This window comes from Somniosus microcephalus, chromosome 5 (genome assembly GCF_052327205.1).
Source record: "Somniosus microcephalus isolate GS21.2 chromosome 5, FLI_Smic_1.0, whole genome shotgun sequence".
In the NCBI taxonomy this organism is placed as follows: domain Eukaryota; kingdom Metazoa; phylum Chordata; class Chondrichthyes; order Squaliformes; family Somniosidae; genus Somniosus; species Somniosus microcephalus.
In genome coordinates, this window is record NC_140991.1 from 59529643 (window position 1) to 59550225 (window position 20583).

The 20583-nt window shown below is 41.8% G+C and overlaps 1 protein-coding gene across 8 annotated transcripts in view; it reads right to left on the bottom strand.

The window, feature by feature from the left end:
* The window catches only part of svila (supervillin a), a 190862-nt gene that overhangs the window by 145592 nt on the left and 24687 nt on the right, over positions 1 to 20583 (bottom strand). For 6 of the 8 annotated variants that reach the window (XM_085987667.1, XM_085987665.1, XM_085987663.1 and 3 more), the window contains exons 4-7: positions 14008 to 14065; positions 13636 to 13787; positions 9258 to 9936; positions 1775 to 1858 (exon numbers count right to left, since the gene is read on the bottom strand). In XM_085987667.1, coding sequence (XP_085843793.1) covers positions 1775 to 1858; positions 9258 to 9936; positions 13636 to 13787; positions 14008 to 14065 — 973 coding nt within the window. The remainder of the gene's footprint in view (positions 1 to 1774; positions 1859 to 9257; positions 9937 to 13635; positions 13788 to 14007; positions 14066 to 20583) is intronic. The other 2 variants (XM_085987666.1, XM_085987669.1) reach the window with 1 other exon arrangement.

Below are 20583 nucleotides of genomic sequence, written 5' to 3' on the forward strand. Positions count from 1 at the left end.
TTCCCACCTTGTTAACTAATCTCATGCGGCACAAAATTCAAACTCTTACTGAAATCATATCCACAGAATTGTCAAAGGTGGTCTGTCATAAATCCATGTTAACTCCCTCTTCCATGACATACCTATCTAGGTATTTCATTAGCCACTTTCAGCAATTATTCTAAGGCTTTACCCACATTGGCTGTTAAGCTCACTAGCCTGTAGTTTCCTGAATGATCTCTGCTTTTTAAAGATTGTTGTTTTATTAGCTACTTTCCAATCCTTGGGCACCACTTCTGTTTCTAATGATTCCCTAAAGATAGCAAAGAAGCAACTGATTTTGCTAACCAATTCTTTAAATCCTCTTGCAAGAAGTCCATTGGGTCTTGCACCTTGCCTTTAGTCCCTAGCCTGTCAGTGACCGCCTTATCTGAAATTTCTAAATCCTTTAGCACTTTCACTGTCCCCACCACCCTTCTCTGAAATTTGCCTTTTACACTGGGAAGTGTTCCGTAGTCTTCTATGAACACAGAAGAATTCATTTAGTATATTTGCTGTCTTTGGTCACTTGATATCATGTCAGCTTTGGGATCTTTCGATGGCTCCACCGCTTCCTTTTCTAACCTACCTTGTTTTTTTATATTTGTCTAAGTGCACTATGCCACCTGTAGCTTTATACTTTAGAAATACTATCCCGTTGCCCTTATTCTCCACATTACTTCCATTTTGCCGACCTTGGTTTTTTGTTCTTTGTTAGCCTTCTTCATTGCTTTTCCCCTTCAACAGTACAGTCCAGCACCACTTCCTGAGCACGCCCCTCAATCTGCCTTTCTAAACTCGAATGAAACTCCACCATATAGTGGTCACCGTTGATGACGTGTTCCGATTCTGATATGTTTTACCATCTCCTGGTTGTAACTTAAAATTGGCCCCAATAGCACCCCTGCTCAAGTGTGATCCATGACTCATTATTTAATTTAACTATCAAACATTGTATCTAGGGTCATGTGTTCATTCCGGTAGCACACTTTATAGATTTTGTAATCTATGTCTGGTAAGTTGACACCACCCCTAACAACTGCGTCTGTTCCTGTACACACTTCCCTTATATGGCTACAATTTGCTTGGTCCAATCCATCCTCCTGACCTGGTGGTCTACAGTAGATGCCTATACCTCTCCCAGTTTGTCTTTTCCATCTCTATGAAGTAATCAGTGTCCCTATACTTGACCAAAATAATGTTAGATTAGCTAACAGTAATCCAGTCAATTCCATTATTTACATCTTTGTATAGTAATAAAAACAAATTCAGCATCAATTCAATCTAGATTGTATTTTAAAGTTTAGTAAATGCATATTAAACTATTGATTGAGCTGCTTCTCCATCCATCACGTGACCAACTCCTTGGTTTATGCTGGCATCGGAAGAGCACTATGGATTTTACAGCAATAATCACACAAAACATGGCAAGGGAGGGTTTTTGATGAATGGTTAAAATGTGACTGGGAACTGAACCACATTTTTGTTGCCTGAGGTTCGGGTAAGGATTAGTCATGCACACCCAAAACCCAACAAATCAATTATGGAGATACATGAAAATGAACAATGAGTTTAGTATGTGAAGTTTCGAGATAGATCTTTCTACCAGGAAAGATGTCAAACCAACATAAAATGTTGGCCAACACTGGGAACACACAATGATCTGATGAGCAATATGGAAAACACACATCAATGGCTAAAATGTGTAGTTAGGAATGATCTGAAAATTACAAAAGAAAGTCACATTCCACAGTACCTGGAAGGCCAGTTGATAAGAGAAGGTGTCTCGCCATTGGAATCTCTCTGTAGAAACCATTCACTCTTTACTTTCATTGCATTGCTATATGGAAATATAGCAGAGACAACTAGAGTCAATTTACTGCCAGAATTCCACACCTATAGGTACCTCTTTCCTTCTTTGGGTACAATTATCCATTGTGAGGTTACCAAAGTTTGCAGAAATTTTGTGTGTCTATTCTGCTAAGTCAACTGTGGCATTTTCACCCAACCCTGCCAATAATCTCCTGTGCTGTCCTAAAATTTAGTACACTTGCTGGAGTCATTTTCCCCAGGCACCTGCGGCCCTCTGGTACCTCACCCAAGTTGTCTTTTTCATGTGTGAGATAGACAGTGAATCAGGCTATTTGACCCATGGCCATCGCAGTTGCCCGATCCCATCCACACCTGCACACTCAACTTGCAAATAAGCCACCAAATACCGAACTACACAACAGCCAATGAACATCAGAAGCCAGTTATTCATAGAAAGTAAATTGACATTTTTTGGCTATCACTTAAACCACAGTTTTAGGTTCAAATGCAATTTTGGATTAGAAAATTGTTTAAGCAAATTACTGATCGTCACCTAATATTGGATTGGCAAGGCCAAGATGGACACAACTGCTTTGTACTAGATCTAAACAAATGATGTAAACAGAACAAAAAAAAAATTGACATAAACATACACGTGGTAGAATGTCTAAATAAATATATTCTGAACCTGTAAAAATATTAAGCACCATCATGGATGGCCTCACCCAAAAGAGAACAGCAGTGAAAAATGGTTTGCACTGTACAATGTCGTATCACAAAACATACAGTGAACTGTGCTTGCCAAAGTATTTTGGTGTTTCAAATGTTGTACAACTCTTGTCCCCTTGTGGTCATAATAATTAGAGGCCAGGTGCTTCACCATGAGAGGGGGAAAACTGGGAGCCATCGTAGGCTGCTCATGTACACCACCTCCATGCTAGTTACCCTGGTCTACTTTCAGGCACTTCCTTGCAACCAGCTTTAAAGAAGCAGAGATCTACAAGTAAGTCTTCTGCTGGTCCCATTGGCTGTGGAAAAGGTGCGTGGAGATGTCAGAAGAGGAGAGAGGTTTAACAATAAGATACAGAAAATTCTCTATGGTAGAAAGTAAAACATCTGGGAGGAAGAAAGTTTCATGGCAACTAGTTTCTTCATAAAGAAAATACCTTCCTGAACTCAAAATGAATCCTAATTAAAACCAACTTTATTTAAGCAAATCAGCACTGATGATGGGCGTTAAGTTGTTGGGGAAACTATTGCATGCTGCATTTATAACACGATGCAAATTGGTACTTTACTCATCTAAAACAGAGCAATCTTGACTCTGTAAATACCCTTATTTTATCATACTATTTGTATAGCCCCCCCAAAGCAGAAACTCCAAAACAAATTATTCATGTGTTTGGCCCCTTTAAGGATCCATATGTTAACCACATTTAGCTGCTTTCCATATACTGTATCACAATTCACAATTCAAATCGCTTTATTGGCATGATAAGTTACATCTTATGTTGCCAAAGCATCAAAATACATTTATGGTTGAGCACATAAACGCAGTTCTATTCATACATTGTATAAACAGGTATATCCCTGAGTGTATAAATATACATTCGCATTGTTTATATATATTCATTTCTTAGTTTACTGGTTGTCCCTCTGTTCATGGCTTTCTCCTGTGCTATATACACACATACCTAGTGGGGTGCTATTCTTCTAATATGTGTATATTTTATACTTTAAAAAATATATAAACCTTATCCTTACACTATAATATCATAGCAGTAAGGCTGGTTTAATTCTCCATTAATAATTAAACTAAAAATGATTCAACTGGTTTGCACCTGACTGGACTGTTTTCTGTACATGTAGGTGAAAATGTTACGGCTATACCTGGCTGTAGGCACCTATGCATTACGTAAACATTTCTAGCAGCTATGATAGTCATGCCAGCAGGGCATATGTATGAGTGTAATGGCAGCCAGAATTCTGATCACGAAACTATACAATAGTCTTAAACCCTCAAATTATCTTAATTTGGAATTAACAGCAGTAAAATCACAATTAGGATTCTTCAAACACCTGGCAAATTTGGCAATAATTTTATGCAGTACCCTTGTTACTCTGCTAGATTCACCATATTTAATGTGGTTGAGCAGTTCCACTCACACCTGACCCAGTTTCCCAGGGAGTTCGTGCTACAGATCAGGGGAAAGTGGGTTTAATGGAGCACTATCCTAGATCACTTCTTTTTAAAATCAGAAAGCTGGGCAGGGAGGCAAAAGAGATAGGGAGTAAAGAAATAAGTATGCTTTGTTTTAAAAAGGGTTTAACCACCCCTTTGGGAAGTTCAAATGATTATCCCATAAAATTCCTCCCGGGATAGGAACAAATAAAAATCCCAAAGTCAATAGAACTCATAGTGGAAGCTGAACAAATGCAATTTTGGGTTAGAAAATGATTTAAATAAATCTATTCAAAAAGCAAGATACTGCAGATGCTGGAAAACTGAAATATAAACAGAAAATGATGTAAACACTCAGCAGGTCAGGCAGCATCTGTGAAAGGTAGGATTCTAACCAAGGGTCAAGACCTAAAACATGAATATTCTTCTTTCCACAGATGCTACCTCACCTGCTGAGTGTTTCCAGCATTTTCTGTTATTATTTTAAATACATTATTGATCAGCAACTACCATCTGAACTGGCAGTTATACCTTTAGAAGGCCCTGTAATGGGTTCTAATGCTGTAATAACAAGTGACATAAACAAAAGAAGACAAAAATAAATGTTGAGATGAACCTACATGAGGTGGAATGTCTAAACAAAATCTAAATATATTCTGCACCTGTGAAAGTATTAAGCACCACTGTGGATGGCAGCACCCAAAAGGGAACAGCAGCGAAAAATGTGGTAGAAAAAAGGATTACATGATTCGCTACACCAAGATCATGAGCACAATTACTGCCAGGTGTCATTAGAGTATTTTGGAATGGTTGGGGAATGAGGAACACCAAAAAAAAATCACATTCCCTCTTATTTCCAATTAGGAAGTACACTCTGATGATTCCACACACTTTTAGCTAAAGATGTGTTTGGCAAAATGTTGACTTTACAAACCATCTCCAATGTGAAGAATGTGCATATATACAGTACATGGGAAGGGGTGAAGCAGGACATTTAAATAATATGGTGCATTTCAATAAAAACAGTACCCAGTAATAATCATAATAAAAAAAAACAGAAATGACTCATCAACAATGGCAGAACGTAATGCTCTGCTTTGATTATGTTCCCATTAGATTCCTTTAAAGTAGTAGGTAGACTATCCTTTATCCGAAAACCTCGGGACCAGCCGAGTTTCGGATAAAGGAGAATTTCGGAAGGTGGGTCGGCGGGGGTCCGCGGAGGGGTCGTGCGCACGACTTACGCTGACGCTCAGCGTAAGTCAGTCGGGGTCGTCGGGGCTGGCGGGGTCCGCGGGGGGGGGGGTCGGCGGTTGTCGGGGCTGGCGGGGTCCGCGGGGGGGGTCGGCGGTTGTCGGGGTCCGCGGTTGTCGGGGCCGGCGGTTGTCGGGGCCGGGGGGGTCGGCGGTTGTCGGGGCTGGCGGGGTCCGGGGGGGGTCCGGCGGTTGTCGGGGCTGGCGGTTGTCGGGGCCGGCGGGTCCGCGGGGGGGTCGGCGGCTGGCGGGGTCGGCGGGGGGGGGTTGGCGGTTGTCGGGGCTGGCGGTTGTCGGGGCCGGCGGGGTCCGCGGGGGGGTCGGCGGTTGTCGGGGCTGGCGGGGTCCGCGGGGGGGTCGGCGGTTGTCGGGGCCGGCGGGTCCGCGGGGGGGTCGGCGGCTGGCGGGGCTGGCGGCGTCGGCGGTTGTCGGGGCGGTCGTGCGCACGACTTACCCTTTATCCGAACTTCCGCAACCGGAACGCTCTAAAAACCGAAGGTTTTTTCGTTCAGCGTAAGTCGTACGCTGAACGAAAAAACCTTCGGTTTTTAGAGGGTTTCGGAAGTCCGGATAAAGGGTAGTCTACCTGTACTTGCCAGTTTGCAGCTCCTCTGGAAATCTGTACTAGTGCAATAGCTTTAACAACCTATTTCCCCTCAGGAACTGCTGTCAGTCACATTTCAGTGTGCTTACCAAGCAAGCACATATACACACCTTCTGTGGTAGGAGTTCAGAAAGGAGAGAGAGGGGGAAGAGGATAACTACACCTCAGCAAGTTATCCTGTTTTCAGGCCTCAAACATATACCAGGGTAAGCAATGATACAACAGAGCTTCCACAGGAGGCAAGAGAAATTCATTTGACTAGGCCCAGGTTAAGAACTGCTCTCTCAGGCTGAAACTCCTGGGAGGGGGTCACGGTAATACTTATTAAATACACAGATACTGCGCCAAATGGCAGTTTCACACAGCTCTCTTTTGCGTTCTGACTTTATCCCAGACCATTCTTGTGCTCCCTTCCAGTTGGTGGCTTCAAAGCAGTAATAGCAAAACCCTGGGAGTAGTTTGCTCTGGTATATTTGCGGCATTGTGGAGGAAAGCCAACTAAGGATTGGTGTGAATACCTTTCGGAAGCTTGAAAGAATGACCAGATTCCAAATCTAACTAGGTCTGAGGATACAAAGCCAATATGTTAATGTCCATGAACAAATATAATTGAAGATATTACAGGATTTCAATTCGCATAGGGAAAGACGTCCCTCTGGTTGGGGAGTCTGATGAGGGGATCATCAATTTAAAACGGTCACTAAAAGAGTGAGGAAAGGACTAGGAATAACTTTACACAGCAGGTGTTGGAGCATGGAATGCTTTGCCATAGGGAGTGGTTTAGGCAGAGACCATTGCATCTTTTAAGGAAAACTGGATAAATATTTAAAACAGAGAAAGATACGGGCTATGGGGAGACAGCACAGTAGTTTGATTACTTTTTGCTTGTGCTAGCAAAATGCGAGCACAGACACAATGGACCACATGGCCTCATTCTATGCTGTTAATTTCGATGGCTCATACCTGTTTAGGCACAGAAAGTACACTAGATTCAGTTTCCAAGGTATCAGAGTAGAGTACCACAGAATAAAAGGACTACTTGCGTTAACTTTTGCTAGTGATCAGCCTTCAAATGCTTGATGCTCAGCAACAAACTCTCTTGAACTAACACTTTCAGCAATAACTTCCCTTCCTCTCTCCCCCTGAAAAAAAGCCAGGAGGGTGAGATGTGTGCTGACTTCTTCAAAACTGCTGTAAATAACATAAGACATTTCTTTTCTGTACAAGAAATAGATGTTGCTCGGTTAGTGCAAGTCAAATCCAAGTTTCTGCTCTGTACTCTACCATGCAAACTACACTACTGCCGTGTCCACTCCCCCCAAATAAATATTCAAAGAAACCATTATTGTAGGTTTTTTGAAATTAAACTTGGCAAAGACATCCTGTACTCAAATGCTCACAAGAGGTTTGTGGACCACAACAATCCAAGCTTCGACAAAAATACCCTTCCATGATTTGGATCTTATGGATCAAGAAATTTAATTGTTCTACTTTCAATGTCTTTGTTCTCAAGTAACTAAGTGAAAACATTGCCAACAGCTACATACTACGGTAAACCTAAAATGGGATGACCAAAAAAAGTGTAATTTTGAATTTAAAGAAACTATTTATAAATCCATTAATGTGGCTGGAATGCACATTAAACAAGGGATGTGCAATGCAGCTTTCTCCACTGTGGTTTTGGGTCTTTAAGGGCTCCTGTCATTCACGGCCACCAGCAATCACCGCAACAGCTTTAGTCTGTTCTTGGAAATAAAGCATCTGTGAAAACTTGACATGCATGACTGCCAAGTTCATCTACATTTCAAAGCAATTTATTGTATGTGAAGTGTTTGGGGATGTTTGAGACAGGTTTTATATAAATGTAAATTCTTTCTTTCTAATTCTTTTTAGCAAATGGAATTTACACGCTGTGCAACTTGTGAGGATTATGCCGGGGGCAGGTAGTAACCTAAAATATAATTAAAAGATTTAGGATCTTATGAGACTTTTGAAGCAAGGGAGAAGGGTAGCAAGCTCAAGAGGTTTAGGAGATCGTTCCAAAATATAGGGGCATAATGATTGTAAGCTTGGTCTCTGGTGAAGGACTGGGGGACGAGTTGGAAGTGGAAGTCAAAGGAGTGGAAAGAGAGGTAAGGAACTAAGCCTGTAAAACATTAGAGATAAGATAGGGCAAACCATATAGGGCTTGGACTTGGTGATAATAAAGATGATGGGGGAGGGAGACAGAAAAAGAGCGAGAAAGAGAGAGAGAGGAGAAAAAAACAAAGAAAAGGCCTGGATCAAAGTTACATGCTAACATCAATGTTGTACTCTAGATGATGCATGATAGTTTTAAGAGTCAACATAAATATTGTCCTTATTACAGTGTATAAAAATTTCATTAACATGAAATACTTACCCTACATTACATATTTAAAGAAAATAAACAACATTAGAAGAGACTTAGAACTTTGAAGATGCATGGGGATAGTGGGCAATTTATACAGTTGACTTTTAACCTTAAAACTTTGCTTACAATTTAATTGAGTAAGATGACAATTAAGTGAGTTAATTAGATAGTGAATACTTATATGGAGGTTTTACTATGCCAGTGGTTCTGTTGCAATGCAGAAAAGTGCCAAATTAATTGCTGGTATGGTTAAACCCCCAAACATGTGCACACCATGGACAATTGCCATCAGATAAGTAGCCTTCCTCAAATTCTATTAATACTGTAATACAGTAGACTGACTTGAATCTAAATGCCATTGCACCGGCAGCAGGAACAAGTAACACTCAGGGATTATTAAATTTGAAATGTATGACCCTAGGGTTTTACCAAAAAGACAACCAATTGCAGCAAATCTAGTTTTGCCAGTGATCTAAACAAAATTTGAACATGTGCTCTCAAAGAGAACTGAAATAATTCAGCAAACATACAACACACAAGTACTCTTAGTTTAAAATGGATGATTTAAGTGATCAAGAACAAATTAGAACAATTTTGCATTTAGCAAAAAAAACAATTTGGAAACCAGTGGAATGCAACCTTACATTAAAGATTCTACCTAAAATGTAGACTTTGCCATATTAATGGCACTGCTATGGTTAGGAAAATTATACAATCCTTTTAAATGCTATAGAAATATTCTTGAGCACTGGAAGTATATTACTTGAAGTTTACTTTAAAATCTGATGATTAGTAATTAACTGATCCAACTAATTCCACATCCGTGTCACGGAGTCATTAAAATATCCAAGCTCCATAATCGGAGCACAGGAATGTGCATACACCAACGGTTACATAAATTTTGTGCGGTTGTAGTCAACCAAATTCAAAAATTATCGCCAGTCTGACTAAAACTAGAAACTTTGAGATAAATAAATTCCATAAATGTATTCTTACCCTTGGTTATTCTGCAAATTTTGGGATTGGTCACTAACTGAATTAAACAATTCTGAGAACTGCTTTGGTGGTGTAAGTGAAACCCTCCAAGAAGATGGTGGGGAGCCTGGTACATCAGTCATAGTCGAATCCCTGAAGTTTGCAGGAGTTTCATGAACATGTGCCTGATCCAAAATTCTTCCTTTGGCACTTGTTTCAAGTGCTTTTTTCTGATTTTCTTTGTTCAATAAAGTTTCTCTCTCTGCGAAATCATTTCCATCCAGGGAGAAACTTTCTTTAGGTTCACCAGGTGACAGGGTCTGTGGTTCGCTAACCATTGCATCCCTGGAACTGTTCAACTTAATCAAGTCACTGCTATAATCTTTTTCTGATTGTGATGGCACTTTTTCAGTTAGATCAATCTCCTTTCGTGCTCTTGAGTATTTGGATACAATACTCCCATCAGGTTCAGAGTCCAGGGCAATTCCATATTTCTCAGCCAGCTGTCGCCTTCTCTCAGCCTTGTATTTAGCTATTCTCTCTGCTTTTGCATCTAATGCTTCTGTATCCATGCCAACAACGTAAGGAGACTCAGTATCCATGTGTTCAGCCTGTCCTCGGCATCGAGGTCTTGATTTCCTTTCTGAAGGAGGATCTTCAGTCAGATGATGCTCCAAGCCCTCCTGATCTGATCTTCTAACTGGAAGAAACAACATTTATTTGTTAAGATTTGCCTTTTCTTTCCTTCTGTGTCGTCCAAATGCCACATACCATCTGTGACAGTAAAAGTCAACCTGGCTGCAGGCTTCTACCAACACTGCTCTATAAATGGTCACTACTGTGTTTTAGGGCAATTCTCCCTCCAATTTTTCCTTTAGAGTCACAGGGCTGGATTTTCATTGAGGAGGTGGGTAGGAGGCGGGACTACAACTTTCGGGGTTGTAGTCCCGCCTCCATTGAGTTGTAGCCAACCCACGCGATTTTGACTTGATTGACCTTGTTGAGCCCGCCCAGCGGGCTCAGCAGGCCAATTAAGGGCCACCCGGCAACAGGTGATGTCACAGATTGATATTTCATCTGTCAAGACCTTTTGACAGATGAAATATCAGCGTGTCACAGCTGTTTGAAGCTGTCGAACACTGACAATCTGTACTCCAAGTTAATTCCTTCCTCTCAGGATGATTTAGTGATCTCTCCGGAACAGAAAGCTGAATGCTGCAATTTTTGACAGATCGCGGCCATTCTGCTTTCTGTGCCGGTGAGATGAGGGACTCCAGAGACCTGAAGGAAGGAAGACTGTAAAGGTAAGTAAAACTTCTTTAAACACTCCAAACACACTTATCTCTGCACTCATGCACCTATCACTCACCTGAACACCGGGCATCTCGACCCCTCCAAGCCCTTCAGCCCGCCTCGCTAACTTGCCGTGGTTTGGAGCAGTCGGGAATCCCACACTTCAAGAATGAAAATAGGGATTAGGCTAAAAACTGCCCGTTAACTACCTGTTAACAGGCAGTTAATTGGCACTAATCCCCTTCCCGCCTCGGGGAGGCAGGTCCCAGTGCGGGTCGGGTATCCGCCTCCTTTGAAACTGGCATGGAGGCAGGTTGGGGGCGGGATGGGTTCATGCCCGCCCCCCCCCCCCACCGATTTCGGGATTTTAACCCCCCACATGCCTCCAATCCCGCCTCCACGGCCCAATGAAAATCCTGCCCATAGAGTTATACAGCAGAGAAAGAGGCCCTTCGGCCCATCGTGTCTGCGCCGGCCATCAAGCCCTGTCTAATCTAATCCCATTTTCCAGCACTTGGTCCGTAGCCTTGTATGCTATGGCGTTTCAAGTGCTCATCTAAATGCTTCTTGAATGTTGTGAGGGTTCCTGCCTCTACCACCCTTTCAGGCAGTGAGTTCCAGATTCCAACCACCCTCTGGGTGAAAAAGTTTTTCCTCAAATCCCCTCTAAACCTCCTGCCCCTTACCTTGAAACTATGCCCCCTGGTTATTGACCTCTCTACTAAGGGGAAAAGTTCCTTTCTATCTACCCTATCTATGCCCCTCATAATTTTGTACACCTCAATCAGGTCCCCTTTGTGGAGAGGTATCTGACCACTACGCTACACTTCCCCGTAACTAATGAAATTCACTTTACACAGAACTGTGGATGCATACCAACATACTACAACTCCCTGCAACAACTTGCTGGAATTTCAACACTTTAAAAAAAAGAGTAGCAGGGTGAAACAAAGAAAACACTGTTACAGATCCATAGTATGTCATGTCTAATCTCTTTAGTCAAGTACTCAAAATAGAATTAGAGAAATTACAGCACAGAAAGCAGCCATTTGTTCCATTGAATCTATGGCAGTGCAAACTCTTCATCTGGGGCTATCTACTCTGAAACATTTCCCTGTATTCTTTTATGTTCTTTCTTTTCAAATTACTTACCAAATTCCATTGTAAGTGATGTTACAGCCTCTGCCTCAATAGCTCCTTTTGGTCTGCGAAAAAAAGTTCTAACTTCCCCTTTCTAGTAACAATCCTTAATCTATATCCCTTTGTTTTCATTTCACTAATGAGTGGAAATATTTCACTCTTGCCCTCTCAAAGCTTTTCATAATTTTGAAAACATTTTTTCAATCCCTCAATCCTTTGAGCCCTTCTTCATAACAGCAACCACTCAAACCAGAGAATGTTCACTGTACTCTTTCCATGGATCCACTAATGTCTTATTTTGTCCTTTGCCCCTTTTCTGAGCAAGGATGCAATATGTAGCACCCTGCAGTCCTCGGGCTCTGTTTATGTTTCCAAAGATTTTTGAAAAATTATGGTTAGTGGCTCTACGGTCTTCTTCCCAACCTCTTTCTGAATTCTAGGGTGCATTCCATCTGGGGCTGGTGAGCTTTTTAAAAAACTTTTGGACCCATTAACTTTAATAATGTATCCTTTTGAATGTTTATCTCCAGTAGCAGCTCTAGTATATCTGCGGTGGATTCTCCTACAGCTCCACCTTCACCTACCTCGGTCAATACTGTTGTATTCCAAGAAGCCCTCCCTATTTTGACCACAAACCTCTGTCTCTATCCCAGTCTACTTTAGGGTAGTTTAAGGCCCTTAAAATGACTGTTACTACTGCAAATGTCTCTAAATTGCCTATAAATCTCATTCTGGAGATCTTTCTTGCTATTCAGTGAACTATAATGTACTCCCAATATGGTAACAGATGCCTTCAACCAAGGCAGTCCCCATTTTATCCTAACCCGCCCAATGGGTCGGATGCCCGATTTACAGCCTGTCTGATTTTACACTGCATTTACTTCAATGGAGGATAAAATCTGGCGAGTCGCAAGAGGGACATCCGACCTGGATCTGCCCTGTTCCTGCCGGGTGGGTTAGGTTAAAATTGGGGCTTAAATTTGGGTACAGTACTACCATGAATAAAAACTTTCCTTTCTACGGCTATAATGGTGTCCTTAATTAATAAGGCCACCCTGTAAATGTTACATCTGAAGTTTCCATCAACACTACAATATCATGTACCTCTATTCTAATTAATGCCTTTAGATCCCGATTAAATTCCCAATGCCTCGCACATTGGTATGTAAAAACAGTAAGCTACATGCTGATCAGTACATTTTTCCATTGTATTTATTCTTATTCTTTTCTCCTTAACTCTCATAGCCTCTCTTGAGCTTACTATTTCAGAATACTTTTTCCCTTTGCTATACTTATTCTTAACTCCACCTTAAGCTACTCCAGTTATAACTGGATTTATGAGCAAGTTTAGTAAAAGCACAAAAAGGTGCTGTTTCTATTCTAGTGTCTGCTTATAAATTACCACTTCAGTCTTATTAAATGGACCTATGACATCCTGAGCATATTTTGACAGATTATCTTAAAAACAGAGCCGAAGATGATTTATCACTTTACTTCAGTTAGCACAGCTAATCAATCAACATTAATTTGTTTGTAAAGTTGCTGATACTTTTACACAAGCACTTTATCCATATACAAGTTTTGACATCAATTAAGGGTCATTCATAACTTCAGAGGAGTACAAAGTTCTCAGAGATTAACTCCCCTTCTCTCCTCCATGTAAACTTTTAAGAAAGACTACTTTCGCCATTTACCGTACAACATTGTTGGAAGGAGCTGTTTGTGATATAATATTGAAAAAATTGAGAATTTGAGAACTGCAAAACACAAATAACTAACATTACTCTTTATTCCCTTCATTGGGAAACTCTAGAGTTTTTATACAAGGGGGAAAAGCGTTTTGAGTAAAGAAGCACATTTGTGGTAAAAAGGTTCAGCATACATCATCTATGCAATGAGCATTACTCAAATATATATTTTGACAAAAGAATGATCCCATTGGACTCAATTCTAAAATGCCTCTCACCTGGAGGTGGACTGCAAGCATCAGAAGCTCGTGTGTATCTAGGAGTATCTTCCTCTAACAGGCGATGAGTAACTAACCCAGGACAATTCTGCAACAGCACTGGCTGTGTATCACTTCCAATTCCTTCCAAACGTCTAGCAATTCTTTCTTTCCTGCACAGAATAGTTTGAGAGATGAAAACACTGAAAAAGCCGTAGCCTATCAAAACAATTTTAGAAAATAAATCCACAAAGAAAATGCGCTGAGTGCAGGAACACTCAGAACTGCTCAATGATGCCAACAGTGCATTTACTTACAAGTTAAAGTGTAACCCATTTATTGGCATTTAGTTATTCCATCCAAACTTAAACATTATGAAAATTCCCTCAATACCTGTTCATTTCCACAGTGGATTTTTGGCCAGCTTCAAAAAGTTTTCGAAGTTCTGAAACTAAGAAATAGTAAATACGTAAAAGCATGTCAGAATGCAAGACCCTCCCCACAAGAGACCTTCATGAGCATTTTGGTTAATATACATAATGCCATTAAGTAATCACAACTGCACAGTAGGCAAGATTTCAGGCAAGTGGTACTATTCATTAAACAGAAAGTACATATTTCAGATTCATCTTGATCCTGTTATTTGTATTTACTTATTGGGCTATTCCTGCGAAGCCCTGTATGTATGTTTTCATATGTTCTGCAAAACTGGCACAATTCGAAACAGAAATCCACTGGCAATAAGGAGCAGGAAGATTGTAAATGGATCCCCCGACTTCCATCACCCCAGCCTATCCACTCTGAAATAAATGAACACTGGACTCTGGAGAAGCTTGCAAAAAAATGATTGCACACATGGAGTGAGGTACAGATGAGTACTGGCGTCTACACTTAGTTCATTTAAAAGGGAGCTCTAGCAATTAAAAACAAAAACAGGATTGAATACCCAGGCCCCAAATGAACCCGCTTTGGTTTCCTCATCCCGAACACCATCTGCTGTCCTGATCCTGGACCCCTGCCAACATCACTCAACCAGCCAGCTGGAGACACTCAAACAGCTCCATGTTGGTTCCTCTGGCACTTCCCCAGAGCAATATGGTTAAGCAGAAAAAACAGCTTGGGAGAAATGGATAAAAAGGTAACACCAAGCACTTGGAGTAAACAACAGAACAGCGATAACCAGAAGAAGAAAGCGAGATAAGATTCTATAAAACAAGTACCTCAGACAGGCTATGTATGCTTCATCTTTCTGTGAGCAATATGAAAGCAGGTCCACATATTTAAAACCTCTCTATTAGTATTCTCAAAACAGACCCTACTGCAGCTCAAATCCTTTCGTTCACTGACAAAATCCCAGATATTTCCTCTTACCAACTCGCCCGATATCTCCACTTCGTCCACACCCGACCTTGTGTTTATTGTGATTAACACCAAAGAAAATTAACCTATACTGTTGCCAGGAATGTCACTTCAAGTCAGCTCTTCAGAGATTCATGCTTGAAATCACTTCCGAACTGAATAATTCTCAAACAAGTTCCAGAAAGGTTTCCAGTATCAAGTCCATTTCTGCTATTTCTACTCTGAAGGACAATCAGGTGTCACATCTCTGTGAATTAAGTAGTTGAGTCTCATTTTGCTGAATAAATTGGGTCAAATACCGAAAGTTCAATTTATAGAAACCTGGTCAGTTGCACCAAGTTTCAGCATAGGAAAGTTCAACGTTTCCAGCAAATGGCTGATCATGAAATTACTACAAGCTTCAACTGTGCACATGATCTGCTCTTCCAAGTGCTGTTGGGGGAAATAACTATCATCCTGGCTGCTCTACTTTAATATCCTAATCAACTGGCTTATTTCAGTTGAGTAAAAAACAGCAACATTGTTGTCTACCCAAAAGGATGCAGAACAGTATTTCTGAAGCTAATGGTAGGAATGTTCATGAAAGCTTTAGTGATTAGGAAGACATGGCAACTTAATACCACCTATCTGGTGAGCAATCAGAGCTAAATCAATTAACTTGTAATATTCTAAATTTCATGCCTGCCACAATGGAACAATTCTCTCAATGCTCAACAAAGTTACAGCAGTAGTCCCAAATATTTATGCAGTAGAGTACCTCTGATAAATTGACCCTCTTGTGAGCTGTTGAACAGGTTAAAAACGTATAGATAGAAAGAGAGAACTTGCATTTATATTGTGCCTTTAACAATCTTAGAATGCCCCATCATGCTTTACAGCCAATGAAATGTTTTTGAAGTATAGTCATTGTTGTGATCTAGCAAACACGGCAGGCAATTTACACACAGCAAGGTCCCACAAACGACAATAAGTTAAATAATTAGATCGTGTTTTTTTTAGGTGTACGTTGAGAGATAAATGTTGGCTAGGACACTGGGAGAACTCCCCTAATCCTCTTTGAATACTGCCGTGGGATCTTTTACGTCCTCCTCAGAGGGCAGACAACATCTCAGTTTAACACCACGCATGAAAGATGGCATCTGACAATGCAGCACTCCCTCATTACAGCACTGAAGTGCCAACCTAGATTATGTGCTCAAGTCTCTGGAGTGGAGCTTGAACCCACAACCTTCTGACTTAAAGTGACTGCCAGTCTCACTGCAATATCTTCACTAGGGTGCCTCAGGAAATTGCACTTGGCCCTCCTCGTTTTAAATGTCCCAATGGCTGTCATTCCCTCTCCATGGAGGGTGGCATTAAGTCCCCAGACAGAATGGACAGGGGCTGACAAATGCACTTTTTCCTTCATTACTTCAAAAGACCAAGTCAATAACTCTATACAGAAGAATGACTGATGTTACCTATCCACCTCCAAATAAGGATTGCTAACTCTTGGGTTCTTGGCTTTGCAAAGCTGAGTCCTTCTGATCACTATTGACAACTTTAGTGGTCTGCACAGTCTATACCTTCAATTGACAGATTATGATGAACCCTGCATGGCAGGCTACAGTAAAAAAAATGAATATTTGTGCTTGGAACCAGTACTGTCCAAAGCCATTCAAGCCACCGGACTTAAGCATGGCCTTTAAAAAAAAAAAAAATAGATCCCTCCCTCCTTCAACACCAAAGAAATGTTGTTGGTTTGAGTTGAAAGCACCATAAGAGATGCTGACACTTAGAATAAACATGGAAGCTTGATTTAAGAATCCTCGAGTTGCTACAACCACATCTCAACATTTTGTATCTGTCTAAAAGTCTTATGCGGTGCTCATCTCAAGGCTAAACTTCTTCAAAGGTCTCCTAGCTAGCCTCCTCACCCCCAGCCTCTAAAAACTGCAATTCATCCAGAATACTGCAGTGCCCTTACCTACTTGAAGACCCACACTTCCATTACCATGGCCCTCACCAAGCTCCTTGTGCCCTTATGAGGCAATTTCAAGATTATCTTCCCCTGCAAATGCCTCCATGGCCTCACCCACCTAACCTCAATGGATTCCTGCAGCCCTACACCCCTGCTTGCGATCTTCACTCCTCTGACACCAGTGCACTCCTTGCTCCAAGTCTTCTTTGATAGACTGGCCAGCATCAGTGTTTCAGTCACCAGCCCCATACCCTCTGGAATTCCTTTCTCATCCCTGTTTTCCAAAATCTACTAGAGATTTTTCTCTCAGCCCTACCCCTTAACTCCATTTAAATCTATTCTTTTCCCTCCCACTCGGTATCCTTATCACTTGCTAATCTGTAAAGCTCTATGAGATGTCTTTCCTCCATAAGGAACATTATATAATTGCAAGTTATTGTTGTTGTCCCATCATGGAAACTGCTCCCAGACAGTGCCTCCACCCCAGAACTCGGTCTAGTGTACAGAGATTTTTAAAAAAACAGAATTAACCAAATCTTGCTGCAGCATGCATTAGGCTGTATGTAAATTAGTCGTCTTTTGGTCATAATCCCATACAATTTTCCAAACCTTTGTGCTCCCAATCACCAAGGGCAATTCAGAGAGAAATCTGTCCTCGTCGCAGCATCTCATGCTGCACAGTTATGCAATCCAAGTTTAGAAAAAAAATGCTCGACTCCAAGCAGTTAGCTTTTTTCATCATGCATTAAGTACAGTACTACAGGAAAAAAAAATTAAAAGCACATGATGAGTAATAATTCTGAAAAATGGATCTTGTTAATGGAAAATGCTACTCAACAGCCTGGGAGGAAAAAAAAAGATTTATGATCTTACTTTCCTTTTCTCTTCACTTACAGCACAGTATAAATGATATTCTGCCAGACTTTGTAGTTGATACCTCCATTCTCCAAACTGCATTTTGATTAGTATTACCTGCTTGTAATAATGGTAATAGAATGCTGCAAATATGCTATTCTTGGTCAATTTTGTACTGTGAATGCAAAATGATAGTCATCCTGCATAATGTTTTCTAAAATTTCAAATATTGTAGAGTTGGTACATATAGGAGTGCACCATGTTAATGTAATTCCTATGGTTTCTTATTGCATGGGACCAATTCAGAGAGACAGCTCCATTTGCAATCATTTTATCACAATGTTCAACTTCTTGTTTGCACAAGTCAAAAAATGTAAAAGTTTTAAACTAGTTTACTGTGAGTATAGAATTGTTTTAAAATCAGATTTCTTATGTTTAGGGTATTCAGAATTGAAATTCAATACCAGTTTCATACTTAAAACAAGCATTTTGAAAGTTGCCAGGGAAATCCAGTACTCCAGAGTGTTAACCCAGTTTTCCTAAGAAATGCAGCTTTAACTGTAGAGGTCATTTGGCATCATCTCCACTGCAGTTCCTGGTCACTCAATGGCATTATGTAGTGAATTATCTCATATTTCAAGCTGTAATAAACTAGGGCCTAGAAATTGGGTTTTGGCTTAGCCAGGGCTTTAGCGCCGGAAATTAGTGCCGGCGCTAAGTTCCCTGCGCGCGCCAAAAATTCAGTGGCGCCGCGCCCAAACGGCTGCCGGCGCTACTGAAGGGTCTTAGCGCCTGGAAAAGGGCGCTAACTGCCGTTTCGCGCCGCAATTCCGGCGCTGCGGCACCCGCTGCGGTGCGGCAGGTTCGGGAAGTGCAGGCCTCCTCCTTCCCTTAAGGAGGACCTGCCTGCACCCGGCCGCGGCCCGCGATAATCTTATTAAAAATGAGCCCGGCACCTCGGACAAGTGCCGGGCTTGCTTCTGTTCCGGGGGGGGGGGGGGGGGGGGGGGGGGAAGTCCGGGGAGGGAGCTGCGGCCAGGCGGGCGGCGGGAAAGCGGCCGGCCGCCGCGGGGCCTTTAATGCGCCGGCGCAAACTTGTGCAAGGCACCTCTGCCAGAACGTTGCTTGCGGCTGCCACGGGCGAGGCGGCCGCAAGTCAATTTCCCAGTTCGGGCGGGTTACCATGGCAACCGGGACGCTGCGCACACCGATGACGTCATCGGTGCCGGCGCAGCGCTACCGGTCTACCGCGGCGGAAGGGCCCCAGGCAATTTAGGCGCCGGCGCCAATTGCAGCGCTAGGCCCTCTAGCGCCGCAAAATCGGCGCTAAGGGCACTGAATTTCTAGGCCTACTTGTTTCCAAAATCCAGAATAGTTTCATTATTCCACTGGAGAAAAACCGAAAAACATTCCAGAACTTTACTGTAACTTAAAAAAAAGATAGCTTTTTAAAGCTTGCTTAGATGCACTGAGCCCATTGGCAAGCATTTATTCTACCTGTGGACTTTTCAAAGTGCTGTAATAAATTCATGCCCAATGAAACCAGCAACATTCTCACAAGGGACATTGAATATAGCTTTCAAAAATTCATCTGAGTTTTAAAATAGAAATGGAGCTAGGATATGGGAGGAGAAATGTGCTTGATGGCAAACATGAAACAGGCAATTAAAAAAGCTCTAACCTCAGTCTCCCCTTCCCAATCACTGAATTGCTTTTTTTTTAGCCGAGTACATTATTCCCAAGGACGAAAGATTCTACTGGTTGACAAATTGGTAACGAGGGTCATTGATTCAGGAATTATGAAGGGAGCAGATAGAAGAATCTTTTCACAGTGAGGGTTATTAGAGCTAGGAATATTTAACCTCAAGTGGCTATTGAGGTATAAACTATATCATTTAAAAGAAAATTAAAAAGGAACATGGAAAGATATGGGGAAAGGGCAGGGAAATGGGATTAGAGTGGACTATTTCTCATCTACATTCTGTCCCTCGGCAGCATCATCCGAAAACACGTCAGGTTCCACACGTACGCTGATGATGCCCAGCTCTATCTCACCACCACCTCTCTTGACCCCTCCACTACCTATGATTTGCTATGCTGCTCGTCAGACATCCAGTACTGGATCAGCAAAAATTTCCTCCAATTAAACACTGGGAAGACCAAAACCATTGTCTTCAACTTCCGGCAAAAACTTCGTCCCTTCGCCCTCGCTGGGCACCATCTCAGGCACAACCAGACAGTTTGCAACCTCGGCGTTCTATTCGACCACGAGCTGAGCTTCTGACCCCATATCCTCACCGTCACCAAGACCGGCCACTTCCAACTTCGTAATATCGCCAGTCTCAGCCCCTGCCTCAGCCCATCTACTGCTGAAACCATCACCCATGCTGGTTACCTCCAGACCTGACTATTCTATATAGACTCAAATTAAGAATTTGCATCTTTGTATTCAAATCCCTCTATGGCCTCATCCCTCCCCATCTCTGCAACCTCTCCAGCCCTACAACCCTCCAAGAACTCTGTGTTCCTCCAATTCTGGCCTCTTTTGCATCCTTCCACTCCCTTTGGCCACACCATTGGCAGCCATGCCTTTATCTGTCTAGGCTCTAAGCTCTTGAATTACCTCTTTAAACCTCTCCCCCCCCACCCCCCCTTGCTCTGGTTCTTTAAAACGCTCCTTAAAATCTACCTCTTTGACCAAGCTTTTGGTTATCTGCCCTAAGTATGTAAAAAGAAAAAGATTAGTGAAGACAAATGTAGGTCCCTTACAGTCAGAAACGGGAGAATTTATAATG